Source organism: Podarcis cretensis (assembly GCF_951804945.1).
Source record: "Podarcis cretensis genome assembly, chromosome: 6".
NCBI lineage: Eukaryota > Metazoa > Chordata > Lepidosauria > Squamata > Lacertidae > Podarcis > Podarcis cretensis.
Genome location: NC_137175.1, coordinates 61403066 through 61424446, shown reverse-complemented (window position 1 = coordinate 61424446; position 21381 = coordinate 61403066). Strand labels below are relative to the sequence as shown.

General features: G+C 41.8%; 1 protein-coding gene across 1 annotated transcript in view; it reads right to left on the bottom strand.

The window, feature by feature from the left end:
* Positions 1-21381, bottom strand: part of FGGY (FGGY carbohydrate kinase domain containing) — a 145964-nt gene that overhangs the window by 56735 nt on the left and 67848 nt on the right. Inside the window, exons 7-8 of the mRNA XM_079982128.1 lie at positions 18261-18389; positions 12615-12718 (exon numbers count right to left, since the gene is read on the bottom strand). Coding sequence (XP_079838254.1) covers positions 12615-12718; positions 18261-18389 — 233 coding nt within the window. The remainder of the gene's footprint in view (positions 1-12614; positions 12719-18260; positions 18390-21381) is intronic.

The window sequence follows — 21381 nt, the reverse complement described above, 5'->3', positions numbered from 1 at the left end:
CACGGCTTGATCGGCTCTGCACTTGACATAATATGACATCAGGTGCAGGCCAGGTGGGCATGACTTGGCTGAAATGGGCCAAATGGTCAAAGGTTCTCTACTGCCACCTTGGAAGAACACACACACACATTAGGAATTGCTGGATCAAAGCCACTGCACTTACAGCCACAAGAACAGTACAATATTGTTTCATAATGAGTCGCTCATAGGCACCCTTGGATTATCTGATCACCAATTAGCATCAACTGTTTTAGCAGGAAGATTTCTATCCGTTAAATGGAGAGAGGCATTGTTGCCATTGAGGTTGTATGCAAACCCTTTTCAACCACTGAATTATCCCAAGGATTTCTCTCTCTTTTTGGTTCAGAGTATTTCAACTCTTATAAAAGTTCAACGCTTTCTAGCGAGATGAAGAAATGAAAAAGAACTCTGTGTGGGAGGATTTAACCTCAGTCAGTACTCCCTGCAAGATTTAAACTAATATGCAAGATATGTAAACATTATAGAGCAGTCAGAAACAAATGAAATGATGAATCCAGTTTAACAGTATTCAGCTGTGATACAAGTGCCAGAAGGCAAGGTTTGTTATGAGTAAATCATCTGGATGAGGTACAGTCCTCGGTTCAACCTCAGCGTGCCCTACTGAAAATCAGTGTCAAACTCTTGAGGATCAAAAGTACATCAGATAACTCGGACCTGCAAAACTCTAGAAAGCTAGAAAAACGTAATTCTATGTAGAAACAACTGCAAAATGAAAGGATGAGTTGTCTTGTTTATTTTAGCTTTACAGAATCATAACTGTGCACATTTACAGAAGGAAGAAAGCTCGAAACTAAACTCGTATGTGGTTTTAAATGCCATCTCCTGGTGCAGACAACAAAATGAACCCCGTCACCTTCCCACCAAGATAAAAGCAATGTTCTGGTTTATGGATTTTCAAAAGCAAGGAAGGAAGGCAGGAGGGAGGGAGGTTTCAACGGAGACACAGACATTTGAAAGCAGAAGCTTAAATATGTGTGTGTGTATCTGTCTTGATTGGAGTCAGGGATCAGTGCCTGGGATCAATGGAAAACCATATTTTCTCCAGAAGCGTTTTGTACTGGCACCTTAAAAGCATTCTGTGGTCTCATGAACCTCTGCCCCTCCTGCACTATTTTAATCTACTTGATCCTTGCTCCTTCTTGATTTGTCTCAATCTTGGGAACATTTGGGGGGAAAGTGCAGAAATTTTGTTGTTAGAGAGATTCAAAGCCCTTTCCCTCAGTAGCATATTTGGCATGGGAGAACTCAAATGCCCCTTCCCCAGATGGCATTTGTTTGCGGGGAAAATGGTTTAATTAATAGGGAATTGAATTTAGAGAATGCCATGGATTTGTCAAAAGTGAGTTCTACATTTACAAGTTGTTCAGTGTACATGAATTGCCAGTAATAAAAAGTCCCAAATGTAGAGTTTTTATAACTAACCTGGTAGCTGACTTCAATATTTATCTGTATCTGATGAACCTGGCAATAAAGCAAATGGGGTACGGTGTCCCTCTGCTCTGGCTGTGTTGGTGAAGGAAACCAAATGCACCCAGCTAAACGGCAGACAGGTGAAAGCTATTGCCAGTAGAAAGCCTCAAAACAGGCTGTTTGTGGGCACAGTACTTGCTGGCAATGGGCCTGATCCAGGTCTCTTCACTACCTTGGCTGGTGAGCCAAGGAGCTGGAACAGCAATGGGTCATTTTTCCTTGTTCCCCACCTTCCATCCTGGTTTCTGCAACAGTAGAGGTATGGATGTGGCTACTGAGCCCTGACCCTGGTGGTCAGGGTTTGGATTGCCCTCTAAGGCAACCATATTAGAGAGTTCATTTTCACCCATGTATATTTATGAGAGGGACACGGGTGGCACTGTGGGTTAAACAACAGAACCTAGGACTTGCCAATCAGAAGGTCGGCGGTTCGAATCCCCGAAATGGGGTGAGCTCCCATTGCTCGGTCCCTGCTCCTGCCAACCTAGCAATTCAAAAGCACGTCAAAGTGCAAGTAGATAAATAGGAAGGTAAACGGCAGGAAGGTAAACAGCATTTCCGTGCGCTGCTCTGGTTCGCCAGAAGCGGCTTAGTCATGCTAGCCACATGACCTGGAAGCTGTAAGCCGGTTCCCTCGGCCAATAAAGCGAGATGAGCGCCGCAACCCCAGAATTGGTCACGACTGGACCTAATGGTCAGGGGTCCTTTTACCTTTTTATATTTATGAGAATGCTACAATAGTATTAACTGCAAGTTAATTAATCCTTATTTAAATATATTAATTGAGAATAAATACATTTCAGTACAGATTAAGCTGCACGTTTCTCAAAGCCACAACTGGATGTTCTTACACTCACCAATAGAGGCTCTTTTAAAGCTATCTTTGGAAGAACATATTAAGTCCTCATATGTTACCATTCTTTGATCCAATCCAGACATTACAGTGGTGTGTGAACCACTTCATGATCTGCTTCCACAACACTATTATTATAATTATTAAAATCTATTATTTGGAGAGAGAGAAAGAATACATGCACAAGGCAAGTGACATTCTTCCTCCTCCATAGTCTTGTTCCATGTAGCCTTGCTAACAGGTGATCATAGCATCCAAATGTTATTTCCCACAACAGCAACCCCAGCATCTGATGTCTGGACATCATTAGCAAAGATAGTAAAAAAAAGAGGTCAGTGTTTCCAAGCGATCAGAATTTCCAAGTGTTCTCAAGGTTCTATGGAACACAGATACAAGGGTGTGTGTTTTTGGTTATTGCCGTACCTTCTCAGAAACATCCGAATTGGATCTACGCAGAATAGGTGGAGGGGGGATTATTAAATGTGGTCAAGTGTTACCAATTAGTGTTCAGTCATCTTGAAAGCACCTATGTAGTGTTACAAAGCAATAATGGTTTCGACTGAGTGAAGTGACATGGTCACAAGACTGGTGTAAATGTGAGTGGATTCTTGGCTTCATAGCGTAATCATCTTGGAGGCTCTTTGGTTGGGATAGTGCAATGAAAATTGAGAAAGGTACACATACAGCTCTGCACCCTATTAATACTTAGATTTACTTTCCAGGTGATAGCCAAGTTCTCAAAATAGGATCAGAGTAGGAATTTATGTAAGTCTATACCGCCAGAAAATGTGGTAGATGAAAGATGTAAGTTCTCGTAATTTGTCACTTCCTTAAAACTGTATGTGCTGATGAGATCCATTTTATTGTCTCTAATTACTATAAATCCAAAAAGGTACTACGTATGCATGTCTTTGCATTTCTGGATCTATAGAACAGATAATTGTTACTGACAAATTAGTTGTGCAAAACTATTACAGACTCTCAAGGTTTTGCTTCAGCTATCAGCAACAAAATGTTAGCTGTCCAGATTAAGACACTGTTGGTCCTCCAAATTTATCCATCCTATTAAATGGTTCCATCTTATTGATTGTTATCTACTTTAATTTCTTTTTATGCTTTGAACATTTGTACTAAATGAAGTTTCTAAGAAACTTTCAAATCTTAACTTAAATTGAGTTTTTAAAACTTTTAAAACTCAACTTTAATCTGTATGTGGGCAGGCATTTACCAAGTGAAAGATTATATTTTAAAAGATTTTCAGCTCTTCATGTATCATATTTTATAGGACAAATATAATATGAAATCTCTAGGATTTGTGATTTTTTTTCTAAGTTTAGTACTTCCTAATTGAGACTAAGATTTTTTTGCCCTGCACTTTAGAGTGCACATTTCTTCGCTGTTGTTGTTCTTTAAAATCATTTCATTTAATGAAATTGTCTGAGTACAAAATAACCTTCACCCCTCTACTATTTACTGTGCCACCTGCCATGAAATGGAAGCAGAGTGCTTTGATAAATGGACGCAAAGGTTGTCTGGGTACACTTCCACAGGCAGTGTTGTCTTGTGCACTGAAATGCCTTTTTGTACCCTTCTAAAGTAATATACCACTTACAGCAGACACTGCTGCACATACTAGAAACCCTATACAGAGCAGCAACCCTATATGCCTATTAGTAGGATTTTCAGATGTCTGTTATATTAAGGTACCTTTAAAAAAACAAAAACACACTCCTATTTTCAGGACAGAACAGCACTAAATACCCTGATGATGATTACTTTCAAATATCCCAATTCCAAACCAACTTCATAAAGCAGAAGGTACAGCTTCAATGCCCAAATTATCTCATGTATTTTTCATCTAGATATCCACTCTTGGGTATATTATTTCATTCACGTTCATTCACTGCAACAGATGCTATCCAGATTTACAAACACTCCAAATATAATTCCACAATTTCTACAACTGAAAATACAAACTTGGCCTGCTGCTGAAAGATCAAACTTCAAAACATCCAATTTGGGAAAACAAATAAGATATTATCAATTACTTTATCTTTGCTTCCAAATTGTAGAGCACGAGGATCTTAACTGATTCTAAATATTTGATAAGGTTTGCCTATTCAAAATCTATAAAAATCCTCAGTATAATTTTATGATTATTCTATAAACATTTAATGTGGTCTAGTAGTATGTGCGGGGTGTGTGTGTGTTATTTTTTTAAAAAGATTCAGATTACAGCGAAAATACTGCATGTACATATCATAAGCATATGCATGTTTACAACGACAATTTATACTGGCTAAAGAAGAAAATGGCTAACTCTTTGCAATAAATGGCAAAGACAAAAAAATGGATTGATACATAACCTAAATACCTTAAGTAAGGATACACTGAGATAAGCCATTGGTTGCTATTTAATGTGTAATAAAAACTTAGTTTGTGCATGCAATTCTCAGAATGTGGACTGCTGTCACCTGATGGAAGACTCGACCATCGCATGACAAAGCAATCATTACTGGGAAAACATGGCAAAGTAAATTGACTGAAGTGATAGTGTAGTTCTATGGATCCACAGTACAGGCGGTTCTTCAACTTACAGTACTCTAGTGCCTATTGGGGAAACCCTGCCTCCTATAGCAAACTCAGCTGGTGACGGCCAACAGGACCAAATGCTATGCTCAAAGGGAAAAGTATGGTTTGTAGCACTAAAAAAAAACCACCCATGAAAAACTATATCAGGGGAACCCTCCTCCTCAAAAAACAGGCTAATGAGGACTGAACCTGTTTTGTGTCCATGGGAGTGACAGGTGAAAAAAAGGCACCTGAGGAGGGGTAGCAATGGACGAGAAGAATGTTCTGCTTAGAGGGAACTGCTGGCTAGAACCCAGAACTGCACACTTTTTAGGAAGGAGATAAACAGCAACATATTGTTTTTGTTTCGGTTGTGACCAACTGAAGGTGGTACAAGGCTACACCATCAGCCGGTAAGCCTGAATGCCCCTCAGACAAGAACATTTTGTGCCCTGTACTCATTCTAACACCTGGCAAATTGGCAGGGGGGTTTCTATGCAGAATTTCTATACTTGGGCAGAAACAGAATCATGCTAGAGCAATTCAGCCCCACAGGCTCTGGTGTGACAGCCGTGACAAGTCGGGCTAAGCAAACAGCAACAGTTTGCTGGATGCCAAGATGGGGAGTACTGGTTTGAACCAAGTCTCAGGGAGTGGGTGAATAGTGAGTGAAGAACCTCTGTTATTTTCTGTCTTTATAGAAAATTACCTCAGAGCAAACTGCAATTCAAAGCACAATACCCACATACACGGAGGGAAGAAATAACACATTAACAATGCATTTTGCTCAATCAAATAGGTCCCACTCTGGCAAAAAGGTTTGTCACTAGGTTTTGTACTTAGAGCTGCAAAATTAATCTCATGTTCTGTGACCATAAAAAGACGTAAATTTACAAATAGCAAGAGCTTTGACAGTAAGAGCTGTTCGACAGTGGAACAGTCTCCCTTGGGAGGTTGTGGACTCTCCTTCCTTGTAGGTTTTTAGGCAGAGGTTGGATGGCCATCTGTCATGGATGCTTTAACTGTGATTTCTGTGTTGCAGGGGGTTGGACTAGATGACCCTTGGGTGCCTTCCAACGCTAAGATTCTATGATTCTATTATTCCATTCTAATTTTGTTCAGAAAGTGGAGATAATATGTGTGTAGGGAGATACCTTTTAAGAAGCTATACCTGCACTGTACATTTAAAGCAGTTACCACATCACTTTGATAACTCATAGCTTCCCCCAAAGAATTCTGGCAACTGTTGTTTGCTAAAAGTGCTAAGAGTTGTTAAGTGACCCCAATTTCCCCACAGAGCTACAATTCTCAGAGTGGTTTAACAACCCCTCTCTCTTCCTGGGGAATTCTGGGAATTTTAGTCCTGTGAGGGCAAAAGACATATCCTAGCCAGTGGCGGGGGAAGGGGGTGCGGGTCACCCCAAGTGTCATCACTGAGGGGGGGGGGTAACAAAATGACAAAAATTTTAAGTTGTGGGGTTTTTTTGTAATTAAGCTCACAAAACTTTCTAGTTCTATCCACAAAGGTTACAAAACACGGCTGGCACTGGGCACCACACCGCAGGGGCCTACAGCGTGCCCAAGCCACGCGACTCTCCTGGGAGTGACGTGGTGGCTTAGGCGCCTGTAGGCTCCACGCTGCCTAAAATGGCAGCGTTGGACTTGCACCTGCCCACCGCCTCTCCCTCAGCCGCCCTACAGCTGAGGGGAAGGTGGCAGAGAGGCTCCATGCAGCGCGCCCCACCCCTGGCTGCTGGAGGTGCGTACCGCACCTGGCACCCGAGTGGCTAGCTATGCCGCTGATCCTAACTACACTCAGCACCCTTAAAAAACTACATTTCCCAAGTTTCTTTAGTGAAGCCATGACCACAAATTATGCAGTCAGGTTTCCAGTATTTGGGGACAACGCAGGGATCAGTACACGCAGAGTCTAATGGTTGAGCCTCACCCAGGGAAAATATTAGTTACTAGAAACTGCTGGTCTTGTGCTCTGGTCATGTTTGTGGGATCCCCCACAGGCATCTGGCTGTGAGGACGGGATACTGGACTAGACGTGTCATTGGTCTCATCCAGAAGGCTCTTCTCATAACTGTTTAAAGTGGCATGATGCTGCTTTAAATGTATGGTGCAAATGTGCCTGAAATTTATAGTTTCTTAAGGGAAAATGTAGAAAGTTTCAGAAGCCAGGAAATGGATAGACCATTTGAATCAGTTTAAATGTAGGTTGTAAAATTGGTGAATTAAAGTGCCTGAAAAATGAGGTCAGTTCAATATTTGATCCACAACTCATAGCTTATCTTTCCTCTCTCATGCTAGTAGGTTACAATGGTGTTCTTTCCAGATTTCGGTTTAATGTGATTTCAGTGTTCTCTCTGTCAATTAAACTGCATAACTGTCTATGAAACTCTCCTAAGCCAATGGAGTTGCTGTGGTCCTCAACAGTCTGAAGTATTTGTAAAACCTTACTAGCAAACCCAGACCAATTTATATCTCATGTGCTTATCCATGATTACGGGCCCAGTTGTCCTGTGGTACTTCATCTTCCACTTTTCTTTCTTTCTTTCCTTCTTTCTTTTTACCGAGACTGCAAATCTCCGGCTGCCATCACCAGAGCTATTGCCACATCTGCAACCTGGTCACTCACTGTGGCAAAAGGTGCGGGGGGGGGGGGAAGGTTAGTAGTTCAGTTAAGGGACTGGCTTTGTGCCCAATTGTTCACAAATTCTGCTGATCTTGAGGACTGCTTATATGTTTCTCCATGTGGGCAAGAAAGTGCTGAAAGGACAGAATGGTTGTATTTGTTTCTATGGGCACAAAGAAATGCCAGACAGTTCTTATTCTGCAAGATAGAATTCCGCCACCTTTTATCTGGCACCAAAGGCACACATATTCCTACAGGGTGACTAAGAAAATGTAACAGTTTGAAGCAGCTCTACAGGTGTCTTTGTGTGAGAAGGTGGAATTGCTGTCCAAACATCTGCACTGGTTGTTTAGTCGTTTAGTCGTGTCCGACTCTTCGTGACCCCATGGACCAGAGCACGCCAGGCACTTCTGTCTTCCACAGCCTCCCGCAGTTTGGTCAGACTCATGCTGGTAGCTTCGAGAACACTATCCAACCATCTCGTCCTCTGTCGTCCCCTTCTCCTTGTGCCCTCCATCTTTCCCAACATCAAGGTCTTTTCCAGGGAGTCTTCTCTTCTCATGAGGTGGCCAAAGTACTGGAGCCTCAGCTTCACGATCTGTCCTTCCAGTGAGCACTCAGGGCTGATTTCCTTAAGAATGGATAGGTTTGATCTTCTTGCAGTCCATGGGACTCTCAAGAGTTTCCTCCAGCACCATAATTCAAAAGCATCAATTCTTTGGCGATCAGCCTTCTTTATGGTCCAGCTCTCACTTCCATACATCACTACTGGGAAAACCATAGCTTTTACTATACGGACCTTTGTTGGCAATGTAATATCTCTACTTTTTAAGATGCTGAAACATCTGCACTATGTATATTTAATTGTTAGCTATTCAAGATTTCTCCCCACCACCTTTAGCAGGAGAGAGGCTGTGTCCTTGGAAAAGTATCCCTGTGCTTTAATTTCTACCGGGACCAGACCTACCATAGGACAATGAATGACAATTTTTAGATTATATGTTTTATTTTTTCATTCCCAAGCAGATATGTCCAGGAGATTTTCCACTTGGTCAGCCTTGGGCACTATGCGTGTTTACTTATGAGGGATCTGATGTTCTGCTTCAGGCAGTATAATGTCTTGGGCTAACCCTGCGCAGTTCCGCTATTATGCCCCTGTAAAACTGCATTTCTCTGCAATCACAGAGAGATTCATGCCCATCATATCAGTTAAATTAAATAACTAGGCCGCAGTCTGACTTTTAAAAGGCTACATTTGAAAATGCATTCTGCCACTTGTGAACCAAAAAGCAGGGAGATAGAAGATGGTGTGGCTTGTTTGCAGTAGTTTTGCTTTTGTTTTCATTTGCCTGCAACACCCCTCACCCCACCCCTCTCTACTGATCTGGAGGAGGACAAATTGCTGCCTTTGCAAACTGCTGGGCTGCAGCCAGCTGGCAGAGAAATCCATTGCCCTGGGCATTCGGCTCCATCCCCTTGGAGACAGCACGTTTCAACTCCCTAACTCAAGCAGAGTGGAAGGGCCAGCGGTGCCTGAAGAATACAAGGTGAAAATCCAGAAAGCAGCTTTTGGATGTTCTCTCTGAAAGCACTTTGCCAAGTGCCGCTACATAAAACGCAAAACGCGATGTAGCACACGAGCCCAATAGCGTGGTGTGCTGCGTTTTGCCTCTGTGCAGACATTTACCGGCACGGCAAAGGACTCCTTTGCAATAAACATTCAAGGAGTCTGATGCTTTAACTATGTGGCATGTTCTGCTCTCGAATCTCAGCCAACATATACTGAAACCACTTGCTGGTCTGGCTCCCACTGAGATTACAGAGATCAGCTTGTAGGAACACTTTGAGCCAGCGTGCCTCTGCGGTCTCCACCCCAGGATGTTCTGCAAAGGACACGTACTGTGCAAGCTCTCAGGCTGGAAACGTGCTCCAGACTCTATTTGTGTAAACAAAGCTGGCAGCTTGGGTGGATATTGTGGAGCAAGAACAGCGCTGTTTTATATACGCTAGTTGCTAAGAGGAGCAGATGAACCAATTCAAAGTAAGCACATTTTGCCTGAAGTTGCTCTTTAAGCCAACAAAGAAACAAAAACAGGCAGAGAACATGCCTTTGAACTCAACTGAGAACCTTTTACAATATTTATAGCATACAGATTCACCCAAGCAATCCCTTAATGCTTATATCCTGTTGATCTTAAAAGGACCGTTAGAAAACCCAGGAAAGATAGAATCACACAACAGATAAATTTAACTGCAGCAGGTTATTCGGGCCAATTGTCAACAACTCCAGAGTGAAAACGCAGATCGATGGCAGAAGCTGGGCGTGGTGCATGCAAAAATTGCATGATCTAATCATTGCCCATTTCAGCTTGTTAAAGTGTGCAGATCTTAAAAACACACATGGGGGGGGGGAACATGACGGGGGGTTAAAAGATAAAGATATGGAACTTGGGAGAAGGAGAAAGCTGTTTGCAAAAATTGTTGGAAGAATAAACTGAGAACACCATAGAATCAAGCATGCCTTGTAGAAGGGCTGGATACAAACAAGAGAAGAAAATATTTAAAATAGTATTGTAACAGTAGGAATGCTGTGTCACAGTGGATTCCCATGCTGATTACGTCTGGTCATGTCCTCCTTCCAACTGTCAACTGTTAAAACTCCTACTGCCACCACCCCAGTTGTCATTTCGTACTCTAAGTGATCTCCTCCACATTCCCAACAGAAGAGCCTAATGGTTCATTACAGATTGACTTCTATACCACTCAAAATACCAGAGGCATGACCAATAAAAGTATTTCCTTTAATTTCTTAGACTTTTTTTTTTAAAGCAGGGGATGTAATGGGGCATCTTTCATAATTTTACAAGCCCATACCGAAGGCCTACTCGTCTGATTCATGGCACGTTGAGCCACTCATTGCAACCCCTCCTCTTCCACAACCCTCTCTCCCGCCCCCACTCCCCCAGAAAATAAAGTAACCCAGCAAATTATTTTGAGTGCTTTGTTGTTAAGATCCTTTGAAAGAAACCCACTACTCGACCATTGCACTTTCACCCTGCTTTATGTTCGCTGAATTTCTCCTGACAGTTGACTTTTTCGTTTGCCAGAACCACAACAAAGGAAAGCCTTGAGTTTCCATACAGGCCATTCCCCCCTCCCCTTGGTCTCTCTGTTTCGCTCTATACTCTGATCATCTCACAAAGATATTATTGTTGCTGGCTCGCTGGGGCTCAGTGCACCTGAAGCAGATCAAAGGCACTTTTTTATGCCAGCCTGACCACACAGGTCTCTCTCCCACTGCATTAAATTAAACCTGATGATTCATCTCTATTGCCCTTGGGGTCCCTTGGTACAAAGAGAAGGAGAAATATATATATATATATATATATATATATATATATATATATATGGAGAGAGAGATTTCTAACAAAAACATAGAGGATAATAAATTTAGATTTTATGGCTCTAATTAAAAAAAGGTACAGTTAATTTCAACCAACTGCAGCTGCAAATACATATCATTAAAAAGGCACACACAACTGCCCTATGTCGTCGGCGCAGTATATAAACAGGTACAGATAAAAGACTCCTTCAACCAAAGAGTTTTCATATATTCATTCCTTTGACAATGCAATATGGTGAAAAGACGTGCGGGGGGGGGGGCGGAATAGTAGTTTTGGTATTTTGAAACTGAAACAGATTTCGCAGCGCATTCCTATGTTTGATTTCTTGCACGTACACTCAGAGGGCTTACAGCTAACTTACTCTGCATTGGACTGTAGCATCAGTTATCTATTGATAGAGAACACCAACTTTTAAGTGGGATTCTAACATTAGCACAATTTACATTATCACTATTATTTGTCCCAAATGTGCCACTTTGGCCTTGATCATAGTGCCCTGTTACTGAGTCCCGCTGCACAAACAAACGAGGCATTCTATAGGGTGTACCAAGTACCTCACTTATTTTGTAATCCTCACAACAAACTTGTAACCCTTATCATAGATGGGAGAGAGAGAACTTGGATGGCTTTATAAGGGGACTGGAAACAAGTGTGGAGAGTAACGAATATTAACATGATGGCTCCAGTGTCGGAGGAAGTATACCAGCTGCATGAAGTGTCATCCTGTTTCTATACTTTACTTCCTTTGCCTCTAACACCACAGTTTATAATTTCCCACCCCTAAATTCATATGTTTGTTTGTGTGTGTCTGTATAAATACAAACACACACAAATCCAAAAATGTGTACACTGTCATTTGTGAATAACGCACATATTATTTATTTTGCTGCATATATTTTAGTGAAATCCTATCTAATGATTCAGTCTACATTTAAGCAACTTAACAAGTTTTAAATGAAACAAAAATGACTGAATAAGATCACTGGATAAGACAGACAAGAAAACAGAATGCTTTCAGGCATGCGTGTATATATATATATATATATATATATATATATATATGCATGCCTGAAGAGAGAGAAAGAGAGACAGTAAACTTTAATTGCAATCCCAGGAAAAAGCATTCCCACTAATTCAGTGAGAAAAAATATTGAAGCAAAAATTGCTTATCTGGGCTCTTTTGGAGCCGCAATGCAACTCATAATTCTATAGATCATTAGAGTGCTCAGCACAAGATGGATTTATATTGATTGAGAGAAGAGGTGAGAGAGATGAAGGCTAAAGGGGATTTTCTAAAGACACTGAGTACTCAGTTATACATTAGTGACATGCTCATCATGGGTTACTCTAAGCGAGAGTCTCCGGCTCCAATTTCACACTATCCAGTTGAAATCGCAGTAGAATAATTTCTGACTTTGCTTTTACATTTTGTGCCTTTCCCTTAGTATTGATTTCTACTACTATTAAAGATGTTTCTCAGTAGCAGATGTATGGTGATCTATAAGAAGTCTCTCAAAGTACTTCATAATATACAGGATACACAAGGGCAAATAAATTAAAAGAGGTGTTTAAAGGGCAGCTTCTCATCAGCTGGATTTATGTGACTGGCATAATGATTCTGCTCCCAACTTACCGCCATGTGGCATGAAGACGTTCCACATATCACAACGGCTCGGGATGTAATTGGCTGGTTTTCACAGGGCAAGTTATGTCCTTGCACTCTGGCTCCGATCATGCCTGGTACGGAGAGACAAAAAATATATAAGAAACCCCATTTTTAAAGACATAACTCTGAGAAGGCTGTCAAACAGTGTTATCAGAGAAGCCGATTTCTCTACTTCTACTTGGCTAATACATTGCCGCCGCCCCCCCCCAATAAAAGTATTGATCAATCTAATGGAAGAGAGAACAATCATCATCAATCAGGATTCACAGCTGGAGTGACAGCCACAGATCCACGGCTTCAGATGCAGCTACAGAGGGTGTTTGGGCACCCACACAGGGGTCCCCTGAGTTTTAAACAGAAAATGGCTGGGGGCAAAATGGGGGTGCTAAACACTTTGTTTGCCTGCAGTCTTCCGCCTTCCAATTCTTACTCCCCCCACAGTCCATTTTTATACTAGCTGTGCTTATATACAGTCTTACATCCCACCTAAAAAAGTAGATGTGGGGAATGACACCAGGTTGGGAGCAATCGCCAAGGACAGAGGAAGAGACTGGCACTTTTCTCCTGCCTGCTGATTTCTGCTCAAAATTGCCACCCCTCACCCCCATTTCACAGCCATTCAATACAATTTGAAGGCACAGAGCTATTGTCACTCTGCATTCCACCCATACCCATTGGCTTTTCTGCAGGTGAATTGGCCAAAGCCACACAAGGAGGTAACAATCCAATTCATTTTCCTTCCTTTGCACTGTTCCCCTTATTACAGACAACACCAAACACTATATCTGTCACAATTAAATTCAGTCTCTTAAATATGGTGAATGTCGATGAATGAATGATTGACAGTAACTGAAATGAGGCTTTCAGCATTCACCAGTGTTTGTCTCACAAACAAGGACATACTGTAGTGAGCACTGACATTCAAAAGGTTCATCTGGGATTTCCAACATTCATGTGAATGCCAATAGTCATTGTCTCCCCCTGCCCCACTAAATTGGATATATAATTCATATATATATATATATATATATATATATATTCCATCTGACAATGCAATACTATACCTGTTAACATAATAATAATAATAATAATAATAATAATAATAATACAACAACTCTGGTATCCCTTATTATATCCCTTCCTTAAACAATGAATTTCTATAGTGGAATCCGTCATTAAAGAAGAACAAATCTGCATATTATCCTCCCATATGCAACATTATGGAGAATAGTCTTCCCTATGTCTGTTATCATGGACTGCACTAGCCAGACAGTTTTTAGTCATGTAAATGTTCTTAACAAAATCGGAAATTATGCCAAGCCATGTTTGATAAAGGTGGCAAAACACAATGGTCTGTTGTGATATGTGGATATACACTCTTAAACTGAAAGTTCTCTCTTTGATTAAGTGCCCGCTTGCACTCTGTATGACAGCTCTTGTTGTTATCTGATTTTACAGATAAAATTGTAGGCATGGGGACCAAATGGGGCATATCAAAACACCAATGCCTAGAGCAGAGCTTTCCAAACTGTGTGTCACGACACGTTAGTGTGTCGGCCGCAGTGTGTAGGTGTGTCGCATGAATGTTCCCCATGCTCCTTCCAGGGCTGGAATGGGGTTAGTTTACCCTCTGGTTTGCTAGTAAAACTGAATTACTGTGTTGCAAAATGATGTAAGTATAAAAAGTGTGCCATCAACATGAAAAGTTTGGAAAGCTCTGGCCTACAGCAAAAGTGGCAACATAATCCAAAATTTGAATTATCCTTTATAACATCATATTTTACATGGCAATCTTTCTTAAGAAATTAAACAAATTATTTATTGTGAGTACAGGGGCCTAAATATTTTGATCACTACTACAGTCTTGTTGATGTCTGTGCATCAACGTGAATCACTCCCAGTAGGTATGGTGAAAGATACCCTCTTCATAACTGGAGGGTCATGCAAGGAATGTATCATATGCACCTGAGATTTATTCCTTTGTGAAGAACAGAAACAATTAGAACTTCTGCTAATGGTTCAGCTTTCCTTATTTTACCATGAGGCCAAGCAAATATTCCACATTGTGTTAAGGGTATTGCATAGAGAATATCTGCAAGGAATTTCCTGTACAAATACGTGCTATATTTAGAAGTGTACAAGGATGTTTAAAACCTTTTATGTATTTCAAAATGTGTATGTCAAGTTAAGCAAGGTTAATCTCAACTTGAAGAAATGTGTATTCATCACATTGTTATTAATGAGTCACGTGGCAAAATATATATTAACCGCATAGAAAATGTGCATTGAGTAGAATGCATGCTGCCTTCATAGTCCTTGAACTTTAGTCAAGAAGTCTTCATAAGTTTGTAGCAGCATTTGTACACTCTGGTGTTTGCCACAGAGCTGAAATCCTGAGAAAACCCACCTCTTTCGCCAGGCCTTTGACACCTGAGATAGATGTTTTTAGGGCCCACCTTATTCCTGTGATTGTAATTTGTTTAAACTGTTTTTAACTACCAAATTCTGAATACCTGGCTCATCACAAATCCACACACGTTGAGAAGTGGATGAAAACGTAACATTTACGAGGGCAAACAGAATTTTCACAGATTCCAGATGCAAGTTCCTCAGTCCTCCACATGCTGCACCAGACTGGGCTGGCAGAATGACTTCTTACTCAGTTTTGGTTTCCTTTCAAAAGAAATTGTGGGATGGATTGTCCAAAGGCAAAATGACAGCAAGGAAAATTAAACTCGTTTTCCAGGTGGGATTTACCCACAACTAAGCATGTACAGAATTCAGCTCAAGACTGCTTTACACCTGGGCTTGTGAGAAACATGCCAACAAGACCCAGCTGCATCCTGTCTCATTTGGTTCCAGCTTCCCAGCCGTTCTAAAAATGGAAGAAGCTGGCAGTAGGCTGGCAAAGGCTTGCTTCAGTTCTATATTCCTTCCTGCTCTGCATTTCTAATCATCTGCCTACCTTATACTGTTTGTCCGGATTTTTTGAAACCTTATTTGAGCAGCAATAAAATATGTTGGGCACTCTGAGAACTTTTTCTCTTAGGCTTATTCCTTTGAGAAAAGACCATAGCTCAGAGGAAGAGTATCTGCTTTAGTCCCAGCTAGATGGGCAGGGGTAAAAATAATAAAATTATTATTATTAATCTTCAGGTAGGGCTGGGACAGACTGCTGTCTGAAACCCTGGAGTGCTATTGACAGTCACTGTAGACAGACAGTCACTATAGACATGAGTGGTGCTGTGGTCTAAACCACTGAGCCTCTTGGGTTTGCCTATTGAAAGGTTGTCGGTTCGAATCCATGCAACAGAGTGAGCTTCCGCTGCTCTCTCCCAGCTCCTGCCAACCTAGCAGTTTGAAAGTACACCAGCGCAAGTAGATAAATAGGTAGCCCTCTGGCTTCCGTCACAACCTGGAAAGCTCTCTACGGACAGACACCAGCTCCATCGGCCTGAAAAGTTAGGTGAACACCGCAACCCCATAATTGCCTTTGACTGGACTTAACCGTCTAGGGGTCCTTTACCTTTACCTTACCTTCTAGACAGTAATGAACTGGGTGGATCAATGGTCTGACTTAGTATAAGGCAACTTCCTTCCTATGTTCCTCTCTATTCAATGCCTTCCCTCTCCTTTTTTGGCTCCCTAATTTTGTTAGGAGTGCAGCATGGTGGGAGGGAAGGTTTAACCCTTTCTGTTCCTGCCATACACATACACACATGTATCCTGGAAGAGATGCTTGCATTGGCAACAGTGTAAGCTTCCCTTCAAGGGTTCAAAGTAGGGAGTGTGAGATACAATATTTTCTGGTGGGGAGGCATGATGGAAGAAAAGAATGAAGCCTTCCCTCTTCATGTACTGCTGTGGCGACAATAATCACCCCACCCCTATTCTTGTCCCCCCCCCAAAAAAAACCAAACACTAATTTCATTGCTATTTACGTGTCCCATGTCATGTCAAGTTTGGTCCTCGTGCCATTTCCCCTGCATTTTGCAGGTGCAGGAACCTAGGAAGCAGCCTTAAGAGTGGATCAGAGCATTAGTCCATCAGTACTGTCCACCTTGACAGGCAGTGGCCTCTCTGAGGGTTAACCAAATGTCAAAATTAACATGTGAAAAGGAAAACAGCTGGGAAGATTTTTAGTAGCCCTAAACTCTGGCATGGCATCTTCCGTCTCTAAAATAAACACACGTACACACACATGCCTTCCATACCAAAACAGGCAGAGTTTGAAAAGGGAATCACATCGGATTACTAATGAAATGCACATTAAAATATTTAATGTGTCTATTATGGAGAGAGTATCAAATCTCTTGAGTCTACTGTGGGCAAATATTTTCACCCCTTGGGGCTTAGCATTCAAAACCTAAGTTCATATCTGGCATTTAAAATCAAGTGGCCTCATATGCTCCGGCCTCTTCCACTGTGGTTTCTCTGTATATCCCTGAGTTTGCATTCAGATCAACTTCACATAAACTTGCAGTAGTGCAAAACAAATACCCTGCCCTTTGCTGAGGCCACGTTTTGCTGGGGTTGCCAAGAACACAGCCTCTTATTAATCCTTCTAACTGATATTAGTTTGTTAAAAGTAGTACACTCTGTTTTTGGAATGTATGTTTGGGAGAGCTTTGGTACAGTTGTTCTCTCGTGGTTACGTCCCAGCTATCAAAATGTGAAACTGGTTTTTACTTGGGAATTTCTTATCTTGAAGAGACGGGCAGCTCCATTTCGAATTTCTGAAGGAAATATCCCCCCGCCCCATACACACTCAGCTGGATAAGTGTGTGTTGTACATGTTGCCTTCCCTCTCTTCCACACACTGGAGTGATCTACATTGTGAGACACATGTAGGTCGAGCAGGTGTGCAAAATGGGAAGGTCTGCTCCAAATCACAGAACATAACAGAATCCTCTGTAACGCTGCTTAGCGTACCAAATGTCTAACACTCTTCACCTTCCACGTAGAAACTTCCATGCTACCACTCATGAAGCAAGGCCTGCAAGTTGTGCCGACATTAGGTTAAACTAGTAGGTGGCAAACTGATAAAAGGAGCTGGGTTTCCACACATGAAACATAAAGCATGTCAAAGAGAAGAGGCTGACAAGGCAAAGGACAAGTCAACATGTAAGGATTTTTGTTTTGTTTTCAATTCCGCTATTTCATTCAGACTTCAAAATCATAACCAGGAGAAGGTTTGCAGCCTTGCCTTTTCCCAAATCTAAAGGCTGCCAATGTATTTCAAGCTAACAGAAGATGGAAATTGTTGGGATGCACCGAGCAAGATCACATGATCAGAGACTTGAAGGACAGCAATTACTCTCAAAAACTATTTAATCCAGTCTCCTACATGCAGCCAGGATTCTCTATTCCCCCACATCCAGAACAGATTAGCCGTGTTGTCCAGGGTAACATACCAGAACAGTTTTATACATACTGTCATATTCCTCATAATAGCTCCCTTAAAGGCTCCCGTGCTATAAGGCTTCCTTAGTTGATTATGCCTACCTGGCAACCAATACTGAAAATGCATATGGAATGTAGCCTTTGTAGCAAGCCTCTACTTATAATATGGAAGTGTAACAGAGAAAAAACAGCTACCCTTTTAGAGAATACCTATTCCTCCAGCATGTGCATCAATAAGAGACGCGCCTACTGCAGTCCCCTTAGCAAGGCCAAGGGCTTCAGCAGCCTCTGACGTCAGACCATTTCCAACTGGAGCTCCTGGAGTGAGAACTTCATTTCCTAAGAAAACAAAAGGAGAAAAACAAAATAAAATTCACTAGTCTCATCGTGACGGCCACCAACCTAGATGGCTACTAGTCATGATATAGCTATGCATTATGTCTGGTATATGAAGCAATGTGTCTCTGGCAGGACTAAGCAATAACTGGTTTTCAACATCGCGATATATCACTAGCTAAACATCACGATATATTGATATATAACGATATCAGAAATAAGGAAAGAACTACATAGAAATGAAAGGGACAATGTCCTGGAAACTGCTGCTACTTAAGGGTCTAAAACTCATGATGATATTAACAATCACCTCATGGCCACTTTCATCAGCAGGCAAGCCAAATGCATCCCACCGTTACTACCACCACCTCCTGTGGCCTTGCAGGGTGCTGCCACTGCCACCGCTCCCTGTCACTGCCGCAAGGTATTGCAAGCTGCTACTGTTGCCGCCTCCCATCACTGCTGTGAGTCCTTGCAGGCTGCCACCACTACTGCTGCCCCATCGCCATCACAAGGACTCGCAGGCCACCACTCACTGTGCCGCAGCCGTAAGGCCTTGCAGGTTGTTGCCACTACTGCCAACACAGACCACGGTCATGGCAAGCTGTTTCTGCCACTGCTGCTTCTGCCTCCTAGTAGGCCTGCTGGCAATCTGGCAGTCCCAGGTTATTTGTATTAACTATGACTCATTGCCGTACTTTGGATTGTCCTGAATACAACCATTTGGTAGCCAAGCCCCAAACCAAAAGTCCTGTGGGGATTCATTTTGGCTTGCCTGCTGATAAAACTGAGTGTATGATGATTGACAATATTGTCATTTAGGCAGACTGAGAGGTATACCTTACCATTGTGGTAGATTGCAGTGTTTAGCTAGTGAGTTATCACAATGTTTAGCTGGTTAGTTATTGCGATGCTGAAAACCAGTTATCACCTGGCCCTTATAAACATTGTGATTCACAATATACTGACAGCTCAATATTATGAAACAATTATCACGATGTGAACTTCAAACCGGTTTTGGACAATATATCAATGTATCGCCTAGCCCTAGTCTCTGGATGCCAGTTGTTGGTAATCACAAGTGGGCAGAGCTCAGATTCTGCTTGCCAAACATAGCTGGTTGGTCAGTGTAAAAAACAGGGTGTAGGATGCTTTGGTTTGACCCAGCAAGTCTCGTTTTATGTTCAATCTGTTGGGAGGCAAATGCTACTTTTTCTGTGCTTGAAAGTGATCCTTTGCCCTCTTCTCCCTGACCTGATATGCCCTTCATTCTATTTACCAAGCACCAATAATATTGCTTTTTAATTTTAAAGCACGCACATGTTGTGTAACGTTTATCATAACAATGTAACCCCTTGTATCAACAGTACAATTGCATTTATCCAGGAATAGGATAAACATGGATGCTATATTTGCAAAGCTACACTCATGGGGTTTTCGAAAGGACCATTAGTGAGGTTTTAATAGTATTCAATGGCTGGGTAAAAAGCAGCTACTACAATTCTTTCTAAGAAATCAGCTTAATATTCTGTACTCTTTAAAGCTAGTCTCATGTACAGTGGTACCTCAGGTTACACACGCTTCAGGTTACATATGCTTCAGGTTACAGACTCCGCTAACTCAGAAATAGTACCTCGGGTTAAGAACTTTGCTTCAGGATGAGAACAGAAATCACGCGGCAGCAGCACAGCAGGCCCCATTAGCTAAAGTGGTGCTTCAGGTTAAGAAGAGTTTCAGGTTAAGAACGGACCTCTGGAACGAATTAAGTACGTAACCAGAGGTACCACTGTATGCCTGAAAGTATTCTCTTGAGTTCTCTGTGAACCGATGGATTAACTCACTGTAAGCCAGCTTTCTATGTTCCTTCCCCTGCAGCCTCCTGTTGGCCCCCAAAATCTGTTCCCCCAGCCATCTGGAGCAGATTCTCAGAGTGTGCAGTGGGGAGGAGAAGAAAGGGAAGTCTGCTCCACTCTCACAACAGCAACACCATTTGCTAGGAACAGGAGCAAAGAGTGCTCTTGTGCTCTAGTCCTAATTTCCCACAGGTGTCTGGTTGGGATTTTTAGAAGAGAACTCCATCCACCCCCCGCCCCCCGTTGAGCGAGAAACAAGTTTACCAAAGGAAAAAGCTGTCTGAAACTTTTCCTTCCTTTTTATCCTAAAGACTAGTTCCGGAATTTGCTCATGTTTGGTTTAAAGAAAGTTATGTGGTACCAATGACCCACCACCTTTCCAGGCAGTTGTCACGGCAACCGGCTATTTACCAGACGTAACACTAAGCGGTTAACAATACATCTTTAGTCAACCTGAGTAACTTAATCGCAAGGTCCAAAGTCATACTGATATTGAATGGAATTGGAAGCTTTAGTGCTCGTTGGCCCTTAAAAAAAATAAAATAACAAAGGGAAAACCGAGCAAGGCAGTACAGCTGACTCAGCTATGACACATTCAGTCATTCAAAAGCTGCTTTTAACCTGTCATGCAGAACCAGTTGTGTTTTATGTGAAACTGCAATTTGCCACATTTCAATGATGGAAAGGAGGTGGAAAATACAAAAAGGGGATGAAGACTAAAGGAATTCTCTTTCTTAACTAATGTGACATATGTACCGGAGGGGGGAGGCTTTAAAGAAGTAAATGCATTCTAGTGTAACCACCATTGAATTTTGGCAACTAAACTTACTGGAAATGTATGTTGCATACTATGCCAAAGGCGTATTTTTGTGTTAAGTTCCTACTAAGTTAGGACTATTCATCAACCCAGTAAACTCTAAGGCTAAAGCTAAGGAAAGATTGTGAATACCCAGGGAATCCTGTAATTGGAAAGTTAGGGACAATGCACACACTTTCAGGCCAAAGAGTCTATGCAAACGGAGGGTTAAAAGGGTGTGTATATTCCACCCTCCTTAAACATGAGCAGCTACATGGGATGCAGGCAGTATGTGTGTATACTTTTATATATGCAAATATCCAAAAATGGGTTAAATGCAGTTTCA